This window comes from Arvicanthis niloticus, chromosome 20 (genome assembly GCF_011762505.2).
Source record: "Arvicanthis niloticus isolate mArvNil1 chromosome 20, mArvNil1.pat.X, whole genome shotgun sequence".
In the NCBI taxonomy this organism is placed as follows: domain Eukaryota; kingdom Metazoa; phylum Chordata; class Mammalia; order Rodentia; family Muridae; genus Arvicanthis; species Arvicanthis niloticus.
In genome coordinates this window covers 16,073,740-16,097,017 of record NC_047677.1, presented here as the reverse complement: position 1 = coordinate 16,097,017, position 23,278 = coordinate 16,073,740, and the positions used below count along the sequence as shown (strand labels likewise).

General features: G+C 42.2%; 2 protein-coding genes across 3 annotated transcripts in view; one reads left to right on the top strand and one right to left on the bottom strand.

The window, feature by feature from the left end:
- Positions 1 to 23,168, top strand: part of Sesn1 (sestrin 1) — an 88,726-nt gene extending 65,558 nt beyond the window's left edge. Inside the window, exons 1-10 of one of the 2 annotated variants that reach the window (XM_034524030.2) lie at positions 3,126 to 3,287; positions 9,271 to 9,336; positions 10,070 to 10,270; positions 11,284 to 11,466; positions 13,668 to 13,910; positions 17,322 to 17,469; positions 18,395 to 18,507; positions 20,010 to 20,200; positions 21,154 to 21,298; positions 22,105 to 23,168. In XM_034524030.2, the coding sequence (XP_034379921.1) occupies positions 3,186 to 3,287; positions 9,271 to 9,336; positions 10,070 to 10,270; positions 11,284 to 11,466; positions 13,668 to 13,910; positions 17,322 to 17,469; positions 18,395 to 18,507; positions 20,010 to 20,200; positions 21,154 to 21,298; positions 22,105 to 22,191 (1,479 nt within the window). In that variant the 5' untranslated portion in view covers positions 3,126 to 3,185 and the 3' untranslated portion in view covers positions 22,192 to 23,168. Of the gene's footprint in view, positions 1 to 3,125; positions 3,288 to 9,270; positions 9,337 to 10,069; positions 10,271 to 11,283; positions 11,467 to 13,667; positions 13,911 to 17,321; positions 17,470 to 18,394; positions 18,508 to 20,009; positions 20,201 to 21,153; positions 21,299 to 22,104 lie in introns of those variants that run through there. The other variant, XM_034524029.2, reaches the window with a different exon arrangement.
- Armc2 (armadillo repeat containing 2) overlaps positions 19,028 to 23,278 on the bottom strand; it is a 118,341-nt gene continuing 114,090 nt past the window's right edge. The window contains exon 19 of the transcript XR_013105417.1: positions 19,028 to 19,486. The gene's annotated coding sequence lies outside the window, so the exon portion shown is untranslated. The remainder of the gene's footprint in view (positions 19,487 to 23,278) is intronic.

The window sequence follows — 23,278 nt, the reverse complement described above, 5'->3', positions numbered from 1 at the left end:
TTTGAGAACTATCTTCTAAATTTCAAGACCTACAGTGCAGTACTGCCTTCAAGGAACACATTACTACCTCCCTGGACACAAACCTACCTTGGACAGAGGAAAACTCTGACACTGGCCTTCCTTCACCTTGCTCTTCACACCACCCTCTTACCGTGTCAGGGCTGCCCCAGCCACCTCTCTGACATCTCTCTGCTCCCCATCTTGCTTCATTCAGTTTGTTTTTCTAAACCTCAGCCAAATGCAGACAGACTGTCACTCTTTTGTTTAAACCTTTCAGTAACTCCATAGTACCTCAAGGACGAAACCTAAACCCTAGTGCATTTGCCTCCTAGTTCTCTCCCCTCTGCTCCACACCCAGACATTTCCTTCATTTGACTTCCCTTAAAAGCCTGCTGTGTCCAGCCCTCTGCATTTGCCTTAGCCTGCCTCCTTGCTCCCAGAATCTCCCAACTTTTTTCCCTCTGTTAATCCTCCTAGCTCCAGCTCCATCTCAGGTGTTCTTCCTCCAGAAAGCTTATTTTGACCAATCACTCCATCACTTCATGCCTGGAGCCCGAGTATTCCTAGTTCAGAGGCAGGATCAGGTCACTCACTGTCGCTCTGCATAAGTGTTAGCTCTTTCTGAAGAGATGAAGGTTGTGGGCATTCTGCTAAGGACACATGCAGAGAAAATGGATCTCACTCCGACACAACTTGTGACTTGGCCAAAACATTTTTAGAGGAAAAGAAAATTCTACCTCTTCAATCAGATGCCAGGATTCTTCCTAAAAGGAACAAAATGTTGAAATGTTCAATAGCAGACGTTATAAACCAGCTCCTAGTCTGTGCTGATACCTCTCAGTAGCTTTGGAAATCACAGCCCTTTGGAGGCCTGCCCCGCCCCATGCTCAGGATGCTCACCCTTTCCCTTGGTGTTTGTGACATGCTCAGTGGTTCAACACTGAGCTCCTTCCTGCCCTACTCAAGAAGTCGATGTCTCAGGTAAACACAGACTTCTAGTAAATGGTTTGGAGGAGAAACATCCCCAGAAGTGAAAGTCACATGGTATTTCTAGGAAATTTGTTGGAATTCATGGCCCAGGCTAGTTGATTCTGTAGGTTTTCTTGTGGTGTCCTTGACTACCCCTCTTGCTCTTTCAATCCTTCCTCCCCCTCTTCCATAGGATTCCCTAAGCTCCACCTCATGTTTGTCTGTAGCTCTCTGTATCTGTTTCCCTCAGTTACTGGATGAAGCCTCTCAGATGGCAACTATGCTAGCTCCTGTCATATATATATTAATATTATATAATATTTTATATATATATATAAATATATATATTCTCTCTCTCTCTCTCTCTCTCTCTCTCTCTCTCTCTCTCTCTCTCTCTCTCTCTCTCTCTCTCTCATTGCACAGGTCTCAAGCCGGATCAGTCATTGGTTGGCCATTCCCTCAATTTCTGCTCTGTCTTTACCCCTGCATATCTTATAGGCAGGACAAATGAAAGCTTTGTGGCTGGGTTGGTGTCTAAGTCCCAGATTGAAAGACTTGCCTGGTTACAGGAGATGGCTGTTTTCAGCTGAACTGGGTTTTTCAATAAATGCTTATAAATCTCTAAATATTAGACACTATATGTGCAATATATAGCTTTAATTTGATACTTTATTATTTTAAACCATCTTGGAATTAGCTGAATTCATGTTTTTTCTTTGTGTCTTAAAAATAGAAAGGTAAACACTATTTTTGCAATGGAGAACAATTTTAATAATTTCATAAATTTTATAATTTACCCTTCTAGATAAACTAAAACTATAACTTCAGAAAATAAAACCATAGCTCAACAATTCCAGAGTCATCAATTTTCATCTGCTTTACTCATTTTTAAACTCGATTTTATAGATTTCAACCCCACATATCAATTAAATTCATTTCTCTAAGTTACTCATTTACTGCCAGTTCATTCGAGAGGAGTAGCTTAATGGATTTGTATTGTTTGTTTATGGCTAAGTAGAGATTTGATTGTACCATTTATTTTTGTGGCTCTTCAGCCAAAGAGAGCTTAGACCATTTGGGGGAGGGCTGTAGGAAGTTGCAACATTGATCTTACCTGCAGGAGAAAAAGAAAGTAACGATTTTTAACCTGTGACTTTCAAACTATGAAGGGCCAAGAGCTCAAAGTGAAACAGTCTTTGACACACTGTAACCGCACCTCCCAAGACTGAAACTGTTTTTCACCTTGAAGCCTTAGTTGTGTCCGTCAGTGTTTAGTCATTTAAGCTCCATTTAGTTCCTTCTTTGAAAGGGATCCAACTTTTTCTTTTCTTAACCTGAACATGTAAGCGTTTGAAAACACAAGCATAGAAAAAAGAGATCCAATTTAACAAGTTTTTTTCCTCTTAAGAAATCAATAAAGCTATACCAAAGAAAGGAAATAGTATTGGCGCAAGATTTAGATTCTGGATCTAAAAATGTCAGTGTTTTGTGTCTTAAACTCTGTTTTTCAAGTTCCTCTTTAGATTTCGCAGAGGGTTTTGTTTGTAACACAAGGTATCCGTGAGGGAATATTAGATGTTGTAATGCCATCGAATATAGTTGTTGAGGAAAGACAATTGGGAGACCTGCTGCCAAGGAAAATATTTATAGTTTCTACATCGGTTGCCAAGAATAAATTTTACATTGCATTTAGGCCGTGGTCTCCTGTTTCTGCAGCCCATTCTGCCTCATTTGGGCATCAGAAAGGAAGAAGGTTTCGTAGCTTGTACAATGTAAGGAAAACTGGATTTCTCCTGGTGTTGACAGGGCCCAGCTAGGTGACGTTGCTGACTGTCTATGGGTAAACGCCCGGCCCTAGCCCGGGAGACGGGAAATTAGGTTGCCTTTCCCTGAGTCCCGGGATGCACATTGTATCTTCCAGCCAGGGTTCCACCCAGAGAGCCTGTTCCCAAACTGAGTGTCAGCTCCACGCTGGGCGCTTGGCCTTCAAGCTTGTTTTTGCTGGCCTGGTCCGCACGCTTCCCATCCCCAGCGCCAAGGGGCGGGGCTACGAGTCCCCCACGGGCCAGCATTGGCGGGCGCGCCCGCCCGGCAGTGGAGTGACGGGCGCGGGGCGGGGCCTCGCGGCTTGTTTGTCAGAGCCGCCTGCCCCGCCCCCGCCGTGTGCTGTCTGAAGCGCTGCAGCGACGGACCGCGGCCGCAGCCGTCCCTCCGACATGCGCCTGGCCGCCGCGGCGAACGAGGCGTACGCAGCCTCGCTGGCCGTCTCCGAGCTGCTGGGCTGCCACCAGTGCGGCGGGGACCGCGGCCAGGACGAGGTACTGGGCGGGCGAGGGCTGAGGGCGGTGGGGCTGAGCACCGCCGACGCTAGCTCGCACTCGGAGCTTCGCAAACGCCCCCGAGGGCTGCGGCGCGGCCTGGGCGAAGGGACGGCCACACGAGATCACCTAAGGGCAGGTCTGGAGGAGGGCTGCTGAGCTGTGCACAGGCCGGAGCAGCAGAGCTGACGTCTCAGGTCAGACAGCCTGTGGATTTTCTCCTCTGGCGCTTTATCAAAACAGATTGTTCTTCCCTCGCCGGCGTGCATTTAGAAACAGAAGACACATTTGAGTCGGTTAAGTGATGTTGCCTGGAATAAAAAACGCCTCCAAGGCCTGTGCTGCACTTGCCCTTGTTTATTAAACCATCGCTGCTGTGCCTGAATCAATCTGCCTACAGAACTAATTGAGGGGTGTGTGTGTGTGTGTGTGTGTGTGTGTTTTAAGTGGTGCAAATAGGATGATGTTTTAAAATTGCTAAAATAACCTTCGCTAAAAGTTGAACATTCAAAGGCTGTGAATCTAAAGGGATGAGAGCCAAATACTGAAATTGGAATTGAAATCAGAATGTTCGGTTGTCTTAGTTCAAGAAGTCTAAATGTGAATAATGTCCTTGTTGCTTTGCCCATTATAATGATACAGGTCAATTTTTTAATAGTCTATTAATCTGTACAATATGTATAGTCATGAAAACGTAAATGACTCAATGAAGGGTGTAGAACACCAAGTGTTTTCTAGATGCTAGCATTCGTGGATACATTGCATGCTGGTTGTTTACACATACCAAAAACAACCTTCGAAAAGAATTTTTAAAGCTCAGTGGTAGACTGCTGTGTGAAAGGCTCTGGTTTCTATACTCAGTGTCAATAAATCATAAATCATTGCTCTGGAAGCTTTAAAAAAGAAAGAATGTGGAAGCATTTGAGTTAACATTTACAGTTTGTGTATGCAGGTCATCCTAAATCTATCTACTCCCATTCTAGGTAGAAACGAACCCTAGTGGTCATGCCTGAACAAGTGTTATTTCTGACAGTGTTTCTGTGCAGTAGCCTCAGCTCAGACTTAGACTTTCCAAAGATCCACAGCAGCTTGTACATTGATTATAATAGTGCCTGTGGGACTGTATTCAACAAACTAGAAAGCTTCGCATAACTGTATTCCACTTTAGTACACTTAGCTTGTAAAATAAACTAGGGAGTGCTGTATCATGGGAAAACTAGTCACTTTACAAAGGAAGCATTAGCACAGTTCTCTCAAGTAGCAAGCTTCCAAAAATTGTTCTCCTCCTCCTCCTCCTCCTCCTCCTCCTCTTTTCCCTCCTCCTTCTCCTTCTCCTCCCCTTTCCCCCCTTCCTCCTTCTCCTTCTCCTCCCCTTTCCCCCCTTCCTCCCTCTCCTCCTCCTCCTCCTCCTCTTCTTCCTGCCCCTCTTCCCCCTCCTCCTTCTCCTCCTCCTCTTTCCCTTCTTCCTCCCCCTCCTTCATCTTCCTCCTCCTCACCATCTAACCCAGGGCAGATGCTAGGCAAATTCTGTGCCACCAAGCCACATCCCCAAGCCCAGTTGTGGTACTTTGAAGTCAGGAAGTTTTTCTTTTTCTAAACCATGGTTCATGGAACACACACACACACACACACAAAGAGGTACCTAACTTCCCGTGTTTTTAAATAGCATAGCAGTGCTAATGACAGAAGAAATTTAGTATATTTTTGCTGTAGTTCAAGAAATCTAAATATAAACAACACCTCGAGCTCAATTCTTCTGAAATACTTTGAATGATAAAAACGTCTACATAATGCTAGGTAGACAAGGATTCTCCCAGAAGGGGGGAGTGGGATTATGACTTTCATTTTTTATTAAACGTTTTGCTTTCTTTGCCTTGTTGAAATGCACTTTCTACAAGTGTAACTTTAAAAAAAAAACCCAAGATTGACATCAGTGTTATAAGTTATATTCTTAAATATCTAGATGGGCTTTTTTAATGCATCAAGAAGAAAAAATGATTCAAATAGTTTATTTTCACCTAAATTTTTCAAGTAGGTAGATTGATATCTCATAGCAATTCTTTGGTTTTAATTTGTAGCCAGTAATTCCTTCTTAAGGAGACTGACGAAGGTCGGTACATAAGCAGAGCATGTGATCAGAAAGTGCTTTGGATCCACAAACACTGCTCACACAGTGGTACAGTACGTACTGTTTCCGTGCGCTGTCGACGCCACTAAGAATGTCCATCCTCCGAAGATTAATTGGTAGTGTTGTGCGTCGGTGAGGAAACAGGTTGGGTTGCTTTGTTGCCAGTTGTGGCCATTGCTTTCAGATAGTGGTGTTAGTATTGTTGAGGGATGGGGAATTCTAGTTCTCTTGTTAGCTTTTCCAGCCATGACTTGACTGAGAACCTGTGAGGTTTATGCTAACATCTGCATTTGAGTTCAACAAGGCCATTTATTCTTAGCAGGTCTGCCTCCTAGAATCTGGATTGAAAGATACGCTCGGTCTAGCTGAATTTTCACAACTACAGAAGAAAAAAACTTGAAGTAACCTACATAGGGAGTTAGAAAATGCATTCGGTTTGACTTGGGCTCTCACACTGATAGAGCATTAAAGACATTGGCTTCTTTTTCATAAAGATTATAAAAGACATATGCATTTTGTAGATTTCAGTATCATAAATTACATGTTCCTTGTTTGTAAATACTAGTACTTAAACCAGGTCTTGGTTCCTAGCATGCTATGCCGGCTGCTATGGCTGCTCTTAATTTTTTATTACCATTATTAGCTCTATGTTTTTTGCCTCTTTATATCAGTTAAGGAATAAGCAGAAAACTAAGAAGCAGTTTGATTCTCTGACCTCTCTGGTGTGTGTATGTGTGCGTACACTGGCACACCCTCAAGAGCTTTGTAAACTCTTGTGTTTCGTATCATGAGGTAGATGTGGCACTGTTGCTGCTGGATCTCCCTCATCATTTCCTTCTTTTACTTACACATTAGACCTGCTCACTGAAGAGTTAAACGCTCTGATGGGAGTGACAAACTTACCAGCACAAGTCCTTATTTTGGTCCAAACCTTCTCACCTGCTCTGTCCTTTTTCTCAGGAGATGATACATAGAGATACTAGGTCATGCTTGGGACCAACCGTAGGGCCTTACACATGCAGGACAGCTCTCTCCACTGAGCTGGCCATCATTCCAGTGTGTGTTATACTTTGGGACTCTTCCAAGCTTGAGTAAGAACAGGTCCTGTAAGAAAACTGTCACCTGTTGACTTTCTCAGAGGTCAGTCTGTGTGTGCTGGGAGGTTGGATAGAGCCACTCACTGTCCTGTCTGTACCTGCTCTGAGGTACATTGGATACAATCTCAGAGCTTATCAGAAATAACCCCATATGACTAGCCCTTTGTTTTCTGATTGGCATAAAATTAAGTAGAAAAGTTCATGGCCCTTATATCTGTCATGTACCTAATCTGTTAGCTAAGAGAGAGAGTCTATCATCCTTTTAAGCCTAGCCTCCAAATAAGGAGAGTAAATTCACTTGATTCTAGAATAGAAGTAACGATGTTTCTCATTATGTCATCTTGTTCAACCTTTATTGGGGCAGACTTGAGTTTTAAGACTGTCTCCCTCCTGCTCTTGCACCTTTGACCTTTCCATCTCTTCTCTCATTTCTCTGTCTGCTTTTATGAGATGCAATGACAAGTGAGCTGAAGGAAATTGTTTGACCTGGAACTAGACATGCATAAAATAATGAAGTGACTGTCCTGGGTGTCAGAGACCCCTTTACAGTTCTGTCTTCCTTTCTTGTTCTTTCCCTGTTAGATTCTTATCAAGGAAGCAATATAAAGACTGTCAAGTACTTAGACACATACATGGACAGACTATTGCAGTGTCTCTTCTAGTGAGTGTAATGTTACACACCATCTTCAGTGTGAGTGTGGAGTAACCACAGTAAGAAGCTACCAATGTCCAGTAAGATTTGACTTAATATATACAATAAAATTGATATATCATGGGTTCAGTTGGCAAGTAGTCTACTTTGGGTTCTCCCAATAAAGATTCTCTTACCCTGTTTGCTGTTTCAGGGGTGAGGGTAGGGGGCCAGAATTTGCTATGTGGCTGAGGATGACTTTGAACTTAAGATCCTCCTGCCTCCACATCCCAAGTGCTAAGATTATAGGTGCGTACTAAATGAGCACTCTACCAACTAAGCTACATTCCTAGCCCTGTCTAATTTTTAAAAAAATGTATTATATTCAAAAGGTTTTCATTTGCTCAGAATAAATTTCTTGAATTCACTCTGTTCCCTCCCAGTGTTTTCTTAAAAGCAAAGCAGCTAAGGTTAGGGAGATAGCTCAGTAGGTAAAAGCACTCACCACACAAGTGTGAGGACCTAATTTCAAATCCTGGAATCCCTTGTAAAAGCTGGATGCATAGTACAGACAAATAATCCCATAGGCCTACAGGAACATGGAAGGGAGAAAGAGAAGCCCCCAGAAGCCCAAGAGCCAGCTAGCCTGGCGCACATGGTGTGAAAATAAGAGACCCTGTTGTCCTCTGACCTCCACATGAGCTACATGATACACGCTCTCCCATATTCATATTCATCTTCCCTCCCTCCCTCCCTCCCTCCCTCCCTCCCCCCCCCTCTCTCTCTCTCTCACACACACACACACACACACACACAGAGGCATACATACATAGACACATAGTGCACACATACAAAACAGGAATTGGAAATATCTGTTTTTATAATGAACTTTTAGAAGCAGCAAGGACAGTAGAAATAGTTTTTATTTTTCACATGGTGTCTGTGTGTGTCAGAGAACAACCTGGAGAAGTAGGTTCTCTCTGTCTACGAATGTGGGGTCCGGGGCTGGAGCTCAAGTTTTATGCTTGGCTGCAGGCTCTGTCTCTATGCAAATGGTCCTCCTCTTTTAAAACAAAAAATAATATTTGTATGTAACATAATTTTATAAATAATAAGAATTAATCTTCAGTTGTATTTACTTTATTGTATTTTACAGCTTAAAGTGACAATGGATTGATTGCCCTCAATAGTTTTATTATGGTTATTTTGATATTATGTCTCGAGCGTTGTATAGGAGAGGAAGCCCTAACAGTAGGCTCTCTGTTCCTGTTAATGTGTGGCTTTGTCAGTATAAGAGAAAGAATTCTAGATTGTGTCAAAAGGCAGAATGTTAACAAGATTGTAAACAGGCACAGACTTGGTTTTCCCGAAGTGTTTTCACTCAACCAGAGAGCATGCCACACTGGACTCCTCACGCTTTTGTGGATTCAGCTACCTTTTCACTTGTCACACACCTCTGCTTACTTTGAGGTGTTTTATCAATACAGTAATGATGTCTTAAGTAATGATAGTTTTGGGGGGTTTTTTTGGTTTTTGTTTGTTTGTTTGTTTTGTTTTGTTTTGTTTTTTTGGTTTTTCCAGACAGGGTTTCTCTGTGTAGTCCTAGCTGTCCTGGAACTCACTTTGTAGACCAGGCTGGCCTCGAACTCAGAAATCCGCCTGCCTCTGCCTCCCAAGTGCTGGGATTAAAGGCATGCGCCACCACTGCCCAGCAAGCAATGATGTTTTAAGATGTCTATATAGAGGTATTGTTTTTATTTCCTGATGAGGAGTGATGCTTTTGTTGAGTTCTGGATGTACAAACACACTGGTCTTGTTTTGTATCACTGACAGCCTACAGGGTTGGCTGCTGTGTGCTGAACTTTCTGTTCCAGACTCTCTGCCAAGAGCTTTATGCAAAACTCTGGTTTTAGTGAAACAGGTTTTATTGTTTTTAGTCAGAGTCATATTAGAAGGTGTTAGCTGTGTGATGCAAATAGAGGAGCTGGTGTGTATATATAGCCATGAGAAGAAATGACTACAGCAAGCCTGGCTGTTTTGAACTGCCTGTTTTTCCTTCTGCTCCTTTAGCCTTAGTTTGTGCTGCTTACTGCTGGAGGTCTGAGATGGTGTCATTTTCTTTTCTAGGAACTTGGAATCAGAATCCCTCGGCCACTAGGACACGGACCAAGCAGGTTCATCCCAGAGAAGGAGGTACGCTGTTTTGAAAGTACACGGTGAACTGACTGCTTTTAAGGAAACATTTTCATGACCCACATCTTGGCATCTGAATGATTGCTGGTCAACAACATGGTTTACACAGTTATTCAGAGTTAGTCATGTTTTGGCAGTGAGTTGATGGGATTAGAAGGCTGTCATAGTCTCATCGATTTCTAGGATTTCATGATGCATCTTAAGCACCTGTATTTAATCAAGTAAAACTGAGACTTGTTTTTGACGTGCCCTCCTCCTGCTTCTGTTTAGATCTTGCTTAGGTATGCTGGAAGCAGGGCTGCTCAATCTTGTTGGTAAGAGTGCTACACCGGACCTTTACTTGAACATATGTAGAAGCATCTGTGCTCTGTTGTCATAAGTTCTTGCTAATACTTGTGATTCTCTTTTCATTAAATGAGAATAGTGTTGTAAGGAAAGGTTTTAATGTCTGCTTGCAAACTGGGTATTTAATAATCTAAATCTGCTTCTTGTCTGGATTCTTGTCAGGTCTACAAGTAGCTTATTTAGACCCTTTAACTGAAGGTCAGTTCAGCCGTGTTGTTTATCTCCCACCACATGATGGGACTATTCAGCTTTGATACAAAGTTTAAATGCATAACTCCTCTCAGTAAAATTTAATCTACTTGTAAATGGAACAGTGCACCACATTCCTGTTTTCTTTAACCAGTTCATAGTGTATGTATGTGGCTGTAGCTTTCCTCTCTTCCCACAGATGCTGCAAGTGGGGAGTGAAGACCCACAGATGCATGCTGTATTTGCAGACTCCTTTGCTGCTCTGGGTCGTCTGGATAACATTACATTAGTGATGGTTTTCCACCCACAGTATTTAGAAAGTTTCTTAAAGACTCAACACTACCTACTGCAAATGGATGGGCCATTGCCCCTCCATTATCGACACTACATTGGAATCATGGTTTGTAAACATCCGAGGAAATTTTCTTTTTGCTTGTTTTTCTTTTAAATTTCTTTTAAGAGGATTAGTGCTTTTGACATAAGGATAAATACTTATGTAACTTGTTGTCTGTCTTGAACTCATTCTGACTTGTAATGGGATATAATCCGATAGCTTCTATTGTTCCTGGCCTTAAATAAGTATGCTTTTACATATAACCAAAAAAATTACTACTACAAGTCATTTTATACAATACTAGGAACCATTTCTTTTAAAAAAAATTGCACTGTGTACGTGCGTGCGTCTGTGCATCAGAGACAACTTGAAGGAGTTGGTTCTCTCTTTTACCATGGGATTAGACTCAGACTGTCAGGCCTGGTGGCAGGTGCATTTACCCACTGAGCCTGCGTGCGGCACCAGAGCCACTCTTGTCTTAGGTTAAAGTAGAACATAAGGTATAAGAGATCCTTGTATAAGGTATAAGAGATCCCTCCTTCCCTCCTCCCCCCTCCCTCCCTCCCTCCCTCCCTCCCTCCCTCCTTCCCTCCCTCCCTCCCTCCCTCCCTCCCTCCCTCCCTCCTTCCTTCCTTCCCTCTGTTTCCCCCATTACCCTTCCTCCTTCCCCAGCAAAAGTTTTTGTGTAGCCTAGACTGGCCTCAAACTTCCTATATATCTGCAAGGTGACCATGAGTTTCTGGTCCCCTTGCCTCTACCTTCCAAATATGAATAATTTGTGTTGACATATCTGACTCCTTGAGACTGCTTCTTAGTCTGAGGGTCTTCTGAAAGCTGGCGTAGAGGCGACATTTCTAAAGCTTATTTTTTTAAAGCAATATTTTGTTTCTAAAATATTTCTGAGATTTTTTTTTCTGTGTTATATTGGATTTTTTAAATTTCTAAATAATATCCATATTTCTGTAGTCTGGAAAACTTAAACTGAATAACCAAAAAAAATCTATTTTGTTAGTTGTAAATAGATTCGTAATAGTTGAAACTTTTGACATAACTGCACTGTCTTTTTATTTTCTGTGAAGGCTGCAGCAAGGCATCAGTGTTCCTACCTGGTGAATCTACATGTCAGTGACTTCCTTCATGTTGGTGGGGACCCCAAGTGGCTCAATGGTTTAGAGAATGCTCCTCAAAAACTACAGAATTTAGGAGAACTTAACAAGGTGTTAGCCCATAGGCCTTGGCTTATTACCAAAGAACACATCGAGGTACGTATGTTCAGTGTCACAGTTTTTAAAGTGACAGTGATTTTCAGAACAGCTGAGGCTCTGTAAGCAAACTGGATAGAGGGCTGGGGTGCAGCTCAGCTGGTGCAGTCTGGCATACCCAAAGCCCTGGCGTTATCCCCTGTGCAGGGACTGCACTTGCTGGAATAAGCCCATAATCCCCACACTGGGGGATGGATGGATGGATGGATGGATGGATGGATGGAAGGAAGGAAAGAGGGAAAGAAGAAAGGAGGGAGAGGGGATCCAAGGTTATTATTAGCTGCACAGCAAGGTTTGAAGCTGGCCTTGGATGGCCTGAATCTCAAAAAATCAAAAGAAAGGAAGGAGGGAAGGCAGGAAAAAAAGGGGAAGTCACACAGAAAATCCCCAGACACACATCTTTGTGTTCTTATCATCTGGACTTTGTGTGGCACATTTACTTATAAGTAATGAGCCAATGTTGACGGCACTGCTGTTGACTAAAGTTCATAGTGCTCTTTGTAAGAACATGACAACATGTTATTATTACTGTACAATGCAAGATACTACATAGTCACTGTGTTGTGCTTTCTCCTGAGCCCCCACAACTGCTGGTTTCTAGTTACATCTACAATGTATTGTTTCCAGAACGTTACATACTTGGTACCGTATCGTACAGACCTTGCAGACTGACTTCTACTTAGCAATCTGCATATGAGGTTATTTATTTTTACTTATATATTTTTTGTTTCAGAGGAGGTCCTGTGCTTTATGTATTTTTTTGTTTGTTTTCAGAGAGAGTCTTGCTATGTCAAGGCTGGCTTGGGACTTGCTATATAGTCAAGGCTGGCCTTGAACTTTTGATCTCCTGCCTCACCCTCTAGAATGCTGGAATTACAACATATCTGAGCTACCTCATCTGGTTCTTATCTTTTTAAATTACTTCATAGATCATTTATTTTTATTGCTCAATGACACTCCCATTCACTTACTTAAGGGGCCTCCTGATTAGTACTAACTTTGACCAGATAGGAATAAAAGTGTTTAATTCACATGTAAATGTTTGGGTAGACAAAAGTTCTCAGTTTATTTGGATAACTAGGTGTGTGACTACTGGATGGCACAGTAAGTCAGTGTGCTGTGCTAGACAGAAACTGTCTTCCATAGTGCAGTCCTGCTGTCCTGCATCTCTGCCCCTGCAGTGTGTCCTGCTGTCCTGCATCTCTGCCCCTGCAGTGTGTCCTGCTGTCCTGCATCTCTGCCCCTGCAGTGTGTCCTGCATCTCTGCTCCTGCAGTGTGTCCTGCTGTCCTGCATCTCTGCCCCTGCAGTGTGTCCTGCTGTCCTGCATCTCTGCCCCTGCAGTGTGTCCTGCTGTCCTGCATCTCTGTCTCTGTGGTCAGTGGTTAGGGCTCAACTGTTCTTACAGGCATGAAGTGCTATGTCTTCATTTTTACTTGTAGGTGATATCTTTAAACTAGTTTCTTCTGGTTCTAGAGTTCAAAAAAAATTAACTTTCTCTGAAAATGTGTACCACAAGATGGAAACTCTTAAAATATATTTTTTGGTCTTGTCCATCCATGTTATGGAACATGGTTTTAAACACCATTGCATTATAGAAGAAATTGTCAAGAAGGTGTGAAATTTGGATATTATTAACACAGTACCTATTAGATTGTCAAGGAGACATACATGATTATAAAATAGATAAATAATATAAGCACCTGGGACACAGAATTTGACAAATCGAATGATTTATGCATAACTTTTTAACACAAAATCAAGGATTTAAGAATCTTTAAAATGAAATTGCTCAAGCCATTGTCTTTAAAAGTTCCTTTAAAGGCCTGATAAATCAAAAACAGACATTTGCCACACTGGTGTTCACTTTAACATAAACTCATTACGTTTCCACTGATAAGAGTGATTCATCCATTATTCAACATCTGAAACACAGCAAATGATTGTAAGCAAAATAGAATTATCTTACATGTTTAAGTCAGTTATTTGAGATTCAAAATGACAGTGCATTAATAGAAGTTAAGCCTATATTTCTAGATAAATTTAATAAAATTTAACAAGTTATAGTATTTATGTCTGTTAAATTGTAATCTTAACCTGGCTCTGTATGGTGTCTAGTCCTGTTTTCAGCCATCTTTAAACTGCTGAAATGGACTGTGTTTTAACCAGCAGCTCTCAGACTGAAGCCCATTTCCCCCCCAGGGGCTGCTGAAAGCTGAGGAGCAGAGCTGGTCTCTTGCGGAGCTGGTCCACGCTGTGGTCCTGCTCACGCACTACCACTCACTTGCCTCCTTCACGTTTGGCTGTGGGATTAGTCCAGAGATTCAGTGCGATGGTGGCCACACCTTCAGACCTCCTTCTGTCGGTAACTACTGCATCTGTGATGTCACGAATGGTAATCACAGTGTGGATGAGATGCAAGTCAACGCAGCAGGAAATGCTTCGGTAAGTGTCTGATGTGCTGTGAGGCTCTTCCTCCTCCTCCTCTTCCTCCTCCTTCTCTTCCTCTTCCTCCTCCTCTTCCTCTTCTTCCTTTTCTGCCTCCTCTTCCTCCTCCTTCTCTTCTTCTTCCTTCTCCTTTTCCTCCTCACCAGCAAAAGGCTGGCTTTTTAATTGCTTGGTTTTTAGAAAATTAAGTCAACTTTGATATCCTAATTTTTCTCTTGTTTTTTTCTGTTTAGTTTTGTACAAATATAGAATCTAATGATACCAGCTGAGTGTACATTTGTTAAAACATTGTGGTATTTGGAATGAGAATGGCCTCAATAGGCTCATATATTTGAATGCTTGGTTCCTCATTGGTGGAACTATTTGGGAAGGATTAGGAGCTGTGGACTTGTTGGCAGGACATGTGCTTTGAAGTTTCAGAAGCCCACACCATTCCCAACAGCTCTCTCTGCCTTCTGCTTGTGAATTAGGATATAAGTTCTAAGCCTGCCTACCTGCTGCATGTCCCCACCATGATGATAATGGACTCTCTGAAGCTATATGCAAGTTCCTAGTTAAATGCATTCTTTATAAACTGCCTTGGTCATGGTGTCTCTTCACAGCAATAGAAAAGTGACTAAGATATTTTCACTTCTAGCTTCTGTTTTATTCCTTCAAAATGAGTCAGAACAATTTGGTTTTTATTTTCATTAAGGTGTGTGTGTGTGTGTGTGTGTGTGTGTGTGTGTGTGTGTGTGTGTGTGTATTTATGTATGTATGTAAGGACAACATTTTGGAGTTGGTTCTCCCCTTTCCCCTTTACATGGGTTCCAGGGATCAAAGTTTGGTCACCAGGCTCTCAACGTAAGCAGCACCGTTACCAACTGAACCATTTAGGTGGCCACAAGTTGCATTTTTCTGTAACTTTAATTCTTGTATACAGTGGTTTTAAATTCCTCACATCATTAATAATGAAAAGAATTTCTTTTGTGCTTAAAAAGAACCTGTGTACTGTTACCATGGAACCAGGCAGCTGTGTGCAGGTTGACTGCTGGTTTGTATGGTTGACGCTGAGGAAGTTATCAGGCTTCTCTGAGTCCTATAAAACAGGGAGTTCTTGTGATAAGGTCTTAAACGTCCCTGAAGAATTTGAATGCCAGTGTCAGTGTTTGTTGTTTACCATTTAAATACAGTGAGATTAACTTGAGGAAACATCACTGTTCAGGAAGGGCCACAGAACTATTCTGACAGGGTCCAAGCTTGGAGGTTCTAAGTGTGGTTCTAAGAGAGTGTGTGTCAGTTGCTAGGATGCTGGGAGTTGGCTTCTCACCTTTCGCTGGTCTTAGTACTAGGCTAATGTGAAGTTTCTACAGAATTCTTCAGCTCCCTATACCCAGATTTTAATTTGCATATTTTAGAAAGTGTATAGTTTACACTGGTAACACTGGACAGGTCTGTAGTTTATAGTGATGTCACTGGACAGTGAGCTGATGGACCCTGTTCTTCAGGTGCATATCATATACTTTTAAATGAAAATGATTTAAAAAACAAACAAAAATAATTTCCATATACAGCATTAACATTTTAATATTGAATTGCTGCCAAACATGGTAGGCATCCTTGTAATCTCAACACTTGAGAGCAGAACCCGAAAATATAGAATAGTCTGGTCTTGAACTCACAGAAATCTAACTGCCTCTGCTTCCTTAGATCAGGGATTAAAGACATGCACCAACAATGGGGAGGAAAGGCAAGAGCATCAGGAATCCGAGGTCACCGTGAACTATGTATAGCAAGTTTGAGGCCAGCTTCAGCTACATGAGACTTTATCTCAATCGAAAAATAAATCAAGATGGTGTGCATTGCAGTGTGCCTTTTTGGTTCATTGTTTTGGGGTTGGTTACTGACTGTATCTAAGAGCCCATAGAGAACTGTGTGTCCGAAGAACCTCAAGTTCAACATAGAAACACTTCCTATCATAGATTACTGGAGAAAGGGCATAGTGTGGGATATTTATACCATAATTTCTACCATATATCATATGAAATATAAAATTTCCTAACACAGAATTATCTTGACAGTCATTGTACAACAGATTTATTTGTTCTAGTAAATTAAGCAGGCCCCTCACCCTTAGACCTGGGGGAGGCAGGCTCTGATCAGTATCATGTAAGTATTACAGCTTGTGATTGATTCACTAAAGGAGTGTACAGAGTACTGTGTGAGAATGACTGGAAACAGGGGAGGTGCAGTGCTCACAGTGTGTCAGCAGGACACACAGGTGTCACACACACAGTGTGACACTTGCAGGACTGATGAGTGGATGTCAGGAAGCAGCAACAGAGTTGAGGGCTTAGCACATTCGTGGTGTTGGTAGAGTTTTTGCCTCGTATGCACAGATGCACACACACTCAGGAGGTGAGTCCGAAGCACAGGGTCATCCTCAGCTTCACTACCTAGCTAGAGGCCAGCCTGATCTACCTGATACCCTGTATCTCAGACAGACAGAAGGCGCATTCTCAGCTAAAGAAATGAAATTCATGAAGGAAAAAACATTTTTGTATTTGAACATTTATTTTTGAAATTTTAAGACTTCTTTCATGAAGTGTGTCTTCCATAGATGTGATCCAGGATTTAGAATAAGGATGTAGCCAGGCAGTGGTGGTGCACGCCTTTAATCCCAGCACTTGGGAGGCAGAGGCAGGCGGATTTCTGAGTTTGAGGCTAGCCTGGTCTACAGAGTGAGTTCCAGGACAGCCAGGGCTACACAGAAACCCTGTCTCGAAAAATCAAAAAAAAAAAAAAATAATAATAATAATAATAATAATAATGATGATGATGTAGTCTGTAATAAGAGTGTGAGTCACTCCTTACTCTCCTGCCCCTGTGCCAGACCAGCATTCTAGAAAAGACACTGTAGTCAGCCCAGCCAGTGACAGCTGCTAGCCCAACCACGGGGTGCTGCTGGCCAGCTCAGCCATCTGAGGACATGGCTCATTTTTAATTGGTAAACTGTATAAATAGAACAATTACTATTTAAAAAACGATAGACATGTTGACAGTTTGTACTCTGTGTACTTACTTACCTGAGCAAGTAGAAGCGAAATTTTAAATACTTAATTTTCAATTCTGCTTTAAATTGACAGTGTTGTTTTAATCTTTAAAATAATGTAAGTAGTTACTATGTTGTTATTTTATAAGATTAGAAAGCATTATAATTTGTTGAAATACTTTTCTTATATCCTAAATTGTAAATATCTTTACTCAATAGGCTAAAACAATCACACTTATTAGTATGTATTAATATTATATGAAAATGTATTTTTACTATATTCTGGTAAGATAAAGATTCTTATGAGACAGACTTAATGAAATTCCTAAATTTTATTCTGTGCCTGCCATATGTAAAACGAAGTATTCTCTCTTCAGGTAAGTGATTCCTTCTTTGAGGTTGAAGCTCTCATGGAAAAGATGAAGCAGTTACAGGAATGTCGAGAGGAGGAGGAGGCTAGCCAGGAGGAGATGGCCTCGCGGTTTGAAATGGAAAAGAGAGAGAGCATGTTTGTCTTTTCTTCGGGTGAGAACAACCGGAATATGGTCAATATAGTTTCTCTTACAAACCCAGCTTTTTTATGTAGAGAATTTCAGTGCAATTTTTAAAGCAGGCCTATAGGTGTGTCCTTTCTGGAAAGCTACTGCATGGCATGGGCTTTCCTCCTTACGGATAGTTCTTGAGGAAGGCAGCTGAGAAGAGGCAGGAGGTGCCAATAGCCAGCCATTTAATACACTACACTCTCCCCATCTTTCTTATTTGTAAATGTTATTGTTGGAAATGGACTGGCAGACTGTGTTAGCCACAGCCTGCATGTGGAGGTCAGGGGGCAACTGTTCCTCAGGACCAGTTCTTGCCTCCCGAGTGGGTCCCTCAGAGTAAACCCAGGGCAAGTGCCTTCACCCACAGAGCCATCTCACCAGCCCTGTGTTGATTTAGTTATCTTAAATATTATCCAAATGGGTTATTATTAAGTTAGAATCCATACTTTTGAGATCCTAAAATGTATAAATTAGGCTAGAGGGACAGAGGGAAAAGAGTCAATCAAAGGTGGAATGAGAGTAGGGTTCTGTGAATATTTATCACGAGAGCTCTGTTTACTACAGTGTGTTTTGTGTTAAGACTGTGTTATGGAGTAGGACGTAGTTGGTCGACTCCAGCAGACACAAAGCCCTGGGTTCATCTCCAGCACCACAGAGGCCAGGCCTGGTGGCACATGCCTGTGATCTCAGCACTCAGAAGATGACTCCAGCAGATCCTTAGCTGCCTGACAAGGCTGAGGCCAGCCTCAGTTACATGAAATGATACCAGAGACAGTCCTGGTTCATATCTGCTATTTAGTGTCAAAAATGCCTTATCTTACATTTCTTTTTCCTGGGTAAAATGAATTACATTTTGTTTTCAAAGGCTTTTAAAAGACTTTTTTTTTTTTTTTTTTTTATCATTTCAGACGATGATGAAGTTACACCAGCAAGAGACGTGTCTCGGCACTTTGAGGACACTAGTTATGGCTACAAGGATTTCTCCAGACATGGGATGCACGTCCCAACATTTCGTGTCCAGGTAAAATTGTAATGTGTATAACACAATTGCTTAGAAGCCTCACACCGTGATGTATGTGTGGAAAGCCCAACTGGACATGAGAGCCATGTCCAGTACTTAGCAGTGGACAGAGCAGTCCACAGAGCTGTGGACAGAGCAGTGGACAGAGCAGCAGCTCTCTCCTCTAGCCACAGTCAAAGCTGAGAAGTAGTAGTTAGCAACATTTATAGACTGTCTGTTCTGCTCTTTAATTGTGTAAGCTTTTCAGTTCATCAGAGTCATGCTATAGCTTCATATGTGTTACATTTATAGTTTAATATTTAAATATCAAACAGGTGAATTATGACTCTCAGCTTGCCCAATTATTGGTTATGGACCAGTGTTAAGTAATAAGTATTAGATTTATAAAACTAGTTGAACTTTTAAGACTTTTTTTGCTTCTTTACCCCCACCCAAACTTATAAATGTTTAGAAGGACAGAATTTAGGTGCAAGGAAGAATTGAGCTGTCATGAAATATAATAAATTCAGAATTGAATGTGTTATTGTGAACTAAAAGTTTAATGGAGAGAAATTAGAGTGTGAAAGATTTGGGCTTAAAAACCGAGAGCAGCTGAGACTGTAGTACATGCTGGGTGGGTTTCCTGGCTGTGCAAGCCATGGGTTTGCCTCAGGGACGACAGGGGCCGGGGCTTACGCCATAAGCAAAGGAGACTTGGAAGTAAGTTAGTCGCAGTGTAGTTCCCCAGTGAAGGTTGGAAAGAGACTTCGTACTGAGAGCTGCATGCAGGCTTCCTGCTTCCATCAGTAGGAAGAAATCTTAAGCTGGTGAGGCACCTTAAACCCGTGCAGTTCATAGTAGGAAGGACAGGCATGCGGTCACCAAGCGTTAGAACATAACAGGTGTGCTTTAGGAAAACACAAGAGAGAGGTGCAAGTAGGTCGGTGCTTAGTTGTTTGAAGGCTTGTGCGTCAGGTGAGTTTCTATTAGATCAGAAGACCTGGTTGATAGAGGTGAGAATCAGAGGAGAGATGAGGAGGAGGGGTGAGTAATGGATGCATTGAACTCGGTATTTTAAATTTTTGTTGTGACATATTCTTGTTACATAGTCCAGAACATTCTCTAACTTTTGGTCTCTCTGCTTCATCTTTCTGAGTATTAGAATAAAAGGTATTAGTTACTACAGCTGGTTTGGAAATTCACAAAATTTGAGAAACATTTACATGTCTGCAGTGATGAAAGGTGGGGGAGAAGCCTCAGTCCGTGCTGCCTCTGGAAGCTAGGTGGGAAGCTGAGACAGATAAAAGTCTGCGGCTCCCTTTTTCTTAAACTCAACCAAATTGTAATCCATCACCTTTCTCACATTTCAATATGGAAATTGAGAGTGGGCTGTGGTGCCAGGGAAACTGAGGCTCAAGGTCTGTGGAGGTCCTAGCTGCTGGTGACCACACACTGCACACTGTGGACATGGAGCCGTTTCGCCACTTTCCGACTGTTGATAACTCCTCTCCTCCTGTGTTTAGGACTACTGCTGGGAAGACCATGGCTACTCTCTGGTGAATCGTCTCTATCCAGATGTGGGACAGTTAATTGATGAGAAATTTCACATTGCTTACAATCTGACTTACAATACCATGGCCATGCACAAAGATGTTGATACCTCAATGCTCAGACGGGCTATCTGGAACTATATCCACTGCATGTTTGGAATACGGTCAGTCTGTTTTCCTAACGTTTATAAAGAACACTTCCTTTACACAGAAGTCTGCAGGTGCCTGCAGCACGTACACACACACACACACACACACACACACTCTCTCTCTCTCTCTCTCTCTCTCTCTCTCTCTCTCTCTCTCTCTCTCTCTCTCTCTCTCTCTCAGCGTCTTTCTAAAGTTCCTGAGCTTCACAGACCACTTATCATGGCCTGGGCTTCTCTCTGTCTCTCTTTCTCCCTCTTCCCCTCTCCCTTCTTCTCTCCCTCCCTCCCTCTTAGCTAGACAGATGAGGGCAAAGGTAAGGACTTGGCAGGTGGCAGTGACTTGGAAGAGCAAGCATGCTGCCCAGCACAGATAGGAGGCAAGCGTCATCAGTGTCCCACATGAGCCTTCTGCACAGGAACAGCACCAGCCTGGCCCAGAGCTTTGTCTCTTCCCATTGAAAACACAGTAGGTAACTTCCATGCCTGTCATCTGAAACCCGTGATTCAGGGGTCAAACACACATTGTAGTATGCAGGCATCTCAGTCTCCCCTAAAAGTGACACCAGCTAGCTTAAATTCTTCTTTCAGCACTTTGTGCTCTTTCCAGAGTTGGTTTCAGCATGGTTCTCTGTTTGTGATTGTGACTATGCAGTTATGTGGTACCCTAGTTAAGCTCTAGGGTTAGACTGTCAACTATGGCACAGTCTGCTCAGGCACTTGAAAACTTTTCTCTTCTTCCCAAGTTCTCTCCTTTATGGTTTTTCATCTCAACCCATCTTAGCATCATAAAGCTGTATCATTTCTAACTGTATGGGAGTAACTGCCCATATGATGAGGAGGAGAGTATGCATTGAATTATGTGTCTGCTGCACATAGACAAGCACCTATACATTGACAGTAAGTAGTTCTGCACATAGACAAGAGTCTATACATTAACAGTAAGTAGCTTATCCCTGTGTCTCTAACAGATATGATGACTATGACTATGGTGAAATTAACCAGCTGTTGGATCGTAGCTTTAAAGTTTATATCAAAACCGTTGTGTGCACTCCTGAAAAGGTTACCAAAAGAATGTATGATAGCTTCTGGAGGCAGTTCAAGCACTCTGAGAAGGTACGTGTTCGTTACTCTGTCATTTGCAGCCTTGTTGTTCTCCTTCCCTCAAACCTACTCCCTCATCTCTACAGCCTGAAAAACACCATCCCAGAGCAGCTGTCTCAGGTACCCTTGAGAGAGGAGATTGAGAATAGATGACCGGGCTGGTCTGTCCTCGGAAATACTGGCATAGCTGTCTCCACCCAAGACCACCATTTTGCAAGAACTTTTAAAAACTACGTAGGCAGAAATGGGTAGAAGCATCTTTCTAGAAATTGATGGTTTGGCAGAGAATTCTAGAAGCCTGACAAAACAGTACCTGTATTTTAGAACTATGGCAAATATCCAGGAAAACATGTGGTCAAAAGTAAGTAGAATAAGCCATCCCAAAAGAAGTCTGATATTGTGCTAACAAGTAAAGACGTAAGTTCTTTGGTAGCACATAGAATATGCAGCTGACCCTTCTGAGTCATGTTTCTGCATCCATAGAGTGCACTGAGGATCACAGATATCTACAGTGATTGTGTCTGTGCTAAGTAAACATGTACAGCATTCTGTCATTATTGCACAGACACTGCAACAACCATGGCATGTTTACATTGTATTCTAAGTGATGGGAGGCTGTGCCTGGCCCTGTGTATAGGATGCTATTCGTAAGGGCCTCGAGCACCCAGGGATTTGGTTATCCAAGGAGAATCCTGAAACCAGCTATTCATTAAAGGACAAATAACTGCACTCCTTTGGGACATTGCTTTTAATTGAATACACAGAAAAACTGTGATGTTTATAACCTGCCCTTACATGATGTTATATTTTATCCTCAGGTTCATGTTAATCTGCTTCTTATAGAAGCTAGGATGCAAGCAGAACTCCTATATGCTCTGAGAGCCATTACCCGCTATATGACCTGATGCCTCTCCTCCATTAAAGAAATAAAATTCTTTCATCCTGGAATGAACAGCAGATTTAGTCTACAAGGGGATGGACCCAAGCCCCAGGACCAATGGTAGATAAAAAGAATTCAGAAATCCGTGTGCCATGATTCCTTTAGTGTCTGCTATTTTACTGTGGGACCTCGCTGCCTGTCTAGCAGGGAGCACTGGGCAGCCTCAGTGTTAGAGCAGCGAGGAAAGGCTGCTGGCCACATGTCTGTCTGCTTTGGACAGGACAAGATGCTGTGAACCTGTTCAGTACAGCAGCTAGTCATTCTCCAGATCCCATGCTCTGATGTGACAAGACAAGGGTACCGAGTTCATCCATATGGGATCGAGCAGAGCTCAAGGCTGCTGCGGCTGGGCATGCACACGCACGACTCCAGCTGAGCGCTGCTGCCACCTGAGCCCATGGCACACTGTGTGTTTTTTAATTGAACAGGTGTGCATTTTTTTTCTTGCATCTAAAAACGCATAGAACTATTACAGCTCAGCCAAGACCATGTTGGTGGTGACAGTTTGTTTCTTTCATTATAGTTTTTAAAATTCAGTTATTGGATGATTAATTATAAGAAAAACAGGCTATCTTTTGATAAACTGTTTCCCAGTATTCTCTGAGCCTGGAGGGCAGCTGTCTTGTGCGGGATTTTTGTTTCTGGCACCAACAATGTGGAAAATGTTGCTGCAATCTGCTGCACAGCGAGTGCCAGGTGCGTTCTGCCCTGTGCCCCTGCTGACCTCGCAACCCTGACTTTGAAGGTTATGCAGCTCCTTAAGAAAGCTGGAAATTATTTTAGTGAAGTCATCATATTTGTATCTTGACTTACAAAAATGCTAACTTTGAAATATAAACAGGTTTGAAAAAATGTATTAAGTACTTTGTATTCTGGAACCGTAAATTGCTTTTGAAGTCTGTCAGTATTATTGGTATTTTTCAATAAAGAATAATTTCCACAGTTTGCTTTACTAATTTCATGTCATACTTTAGCTTCACGGTTAGAGCCAAATCTGAGTTTCAGTTCTGAACAAGAGATGCCCATGCACACTGGAGTCAGAGGAGTAGCAG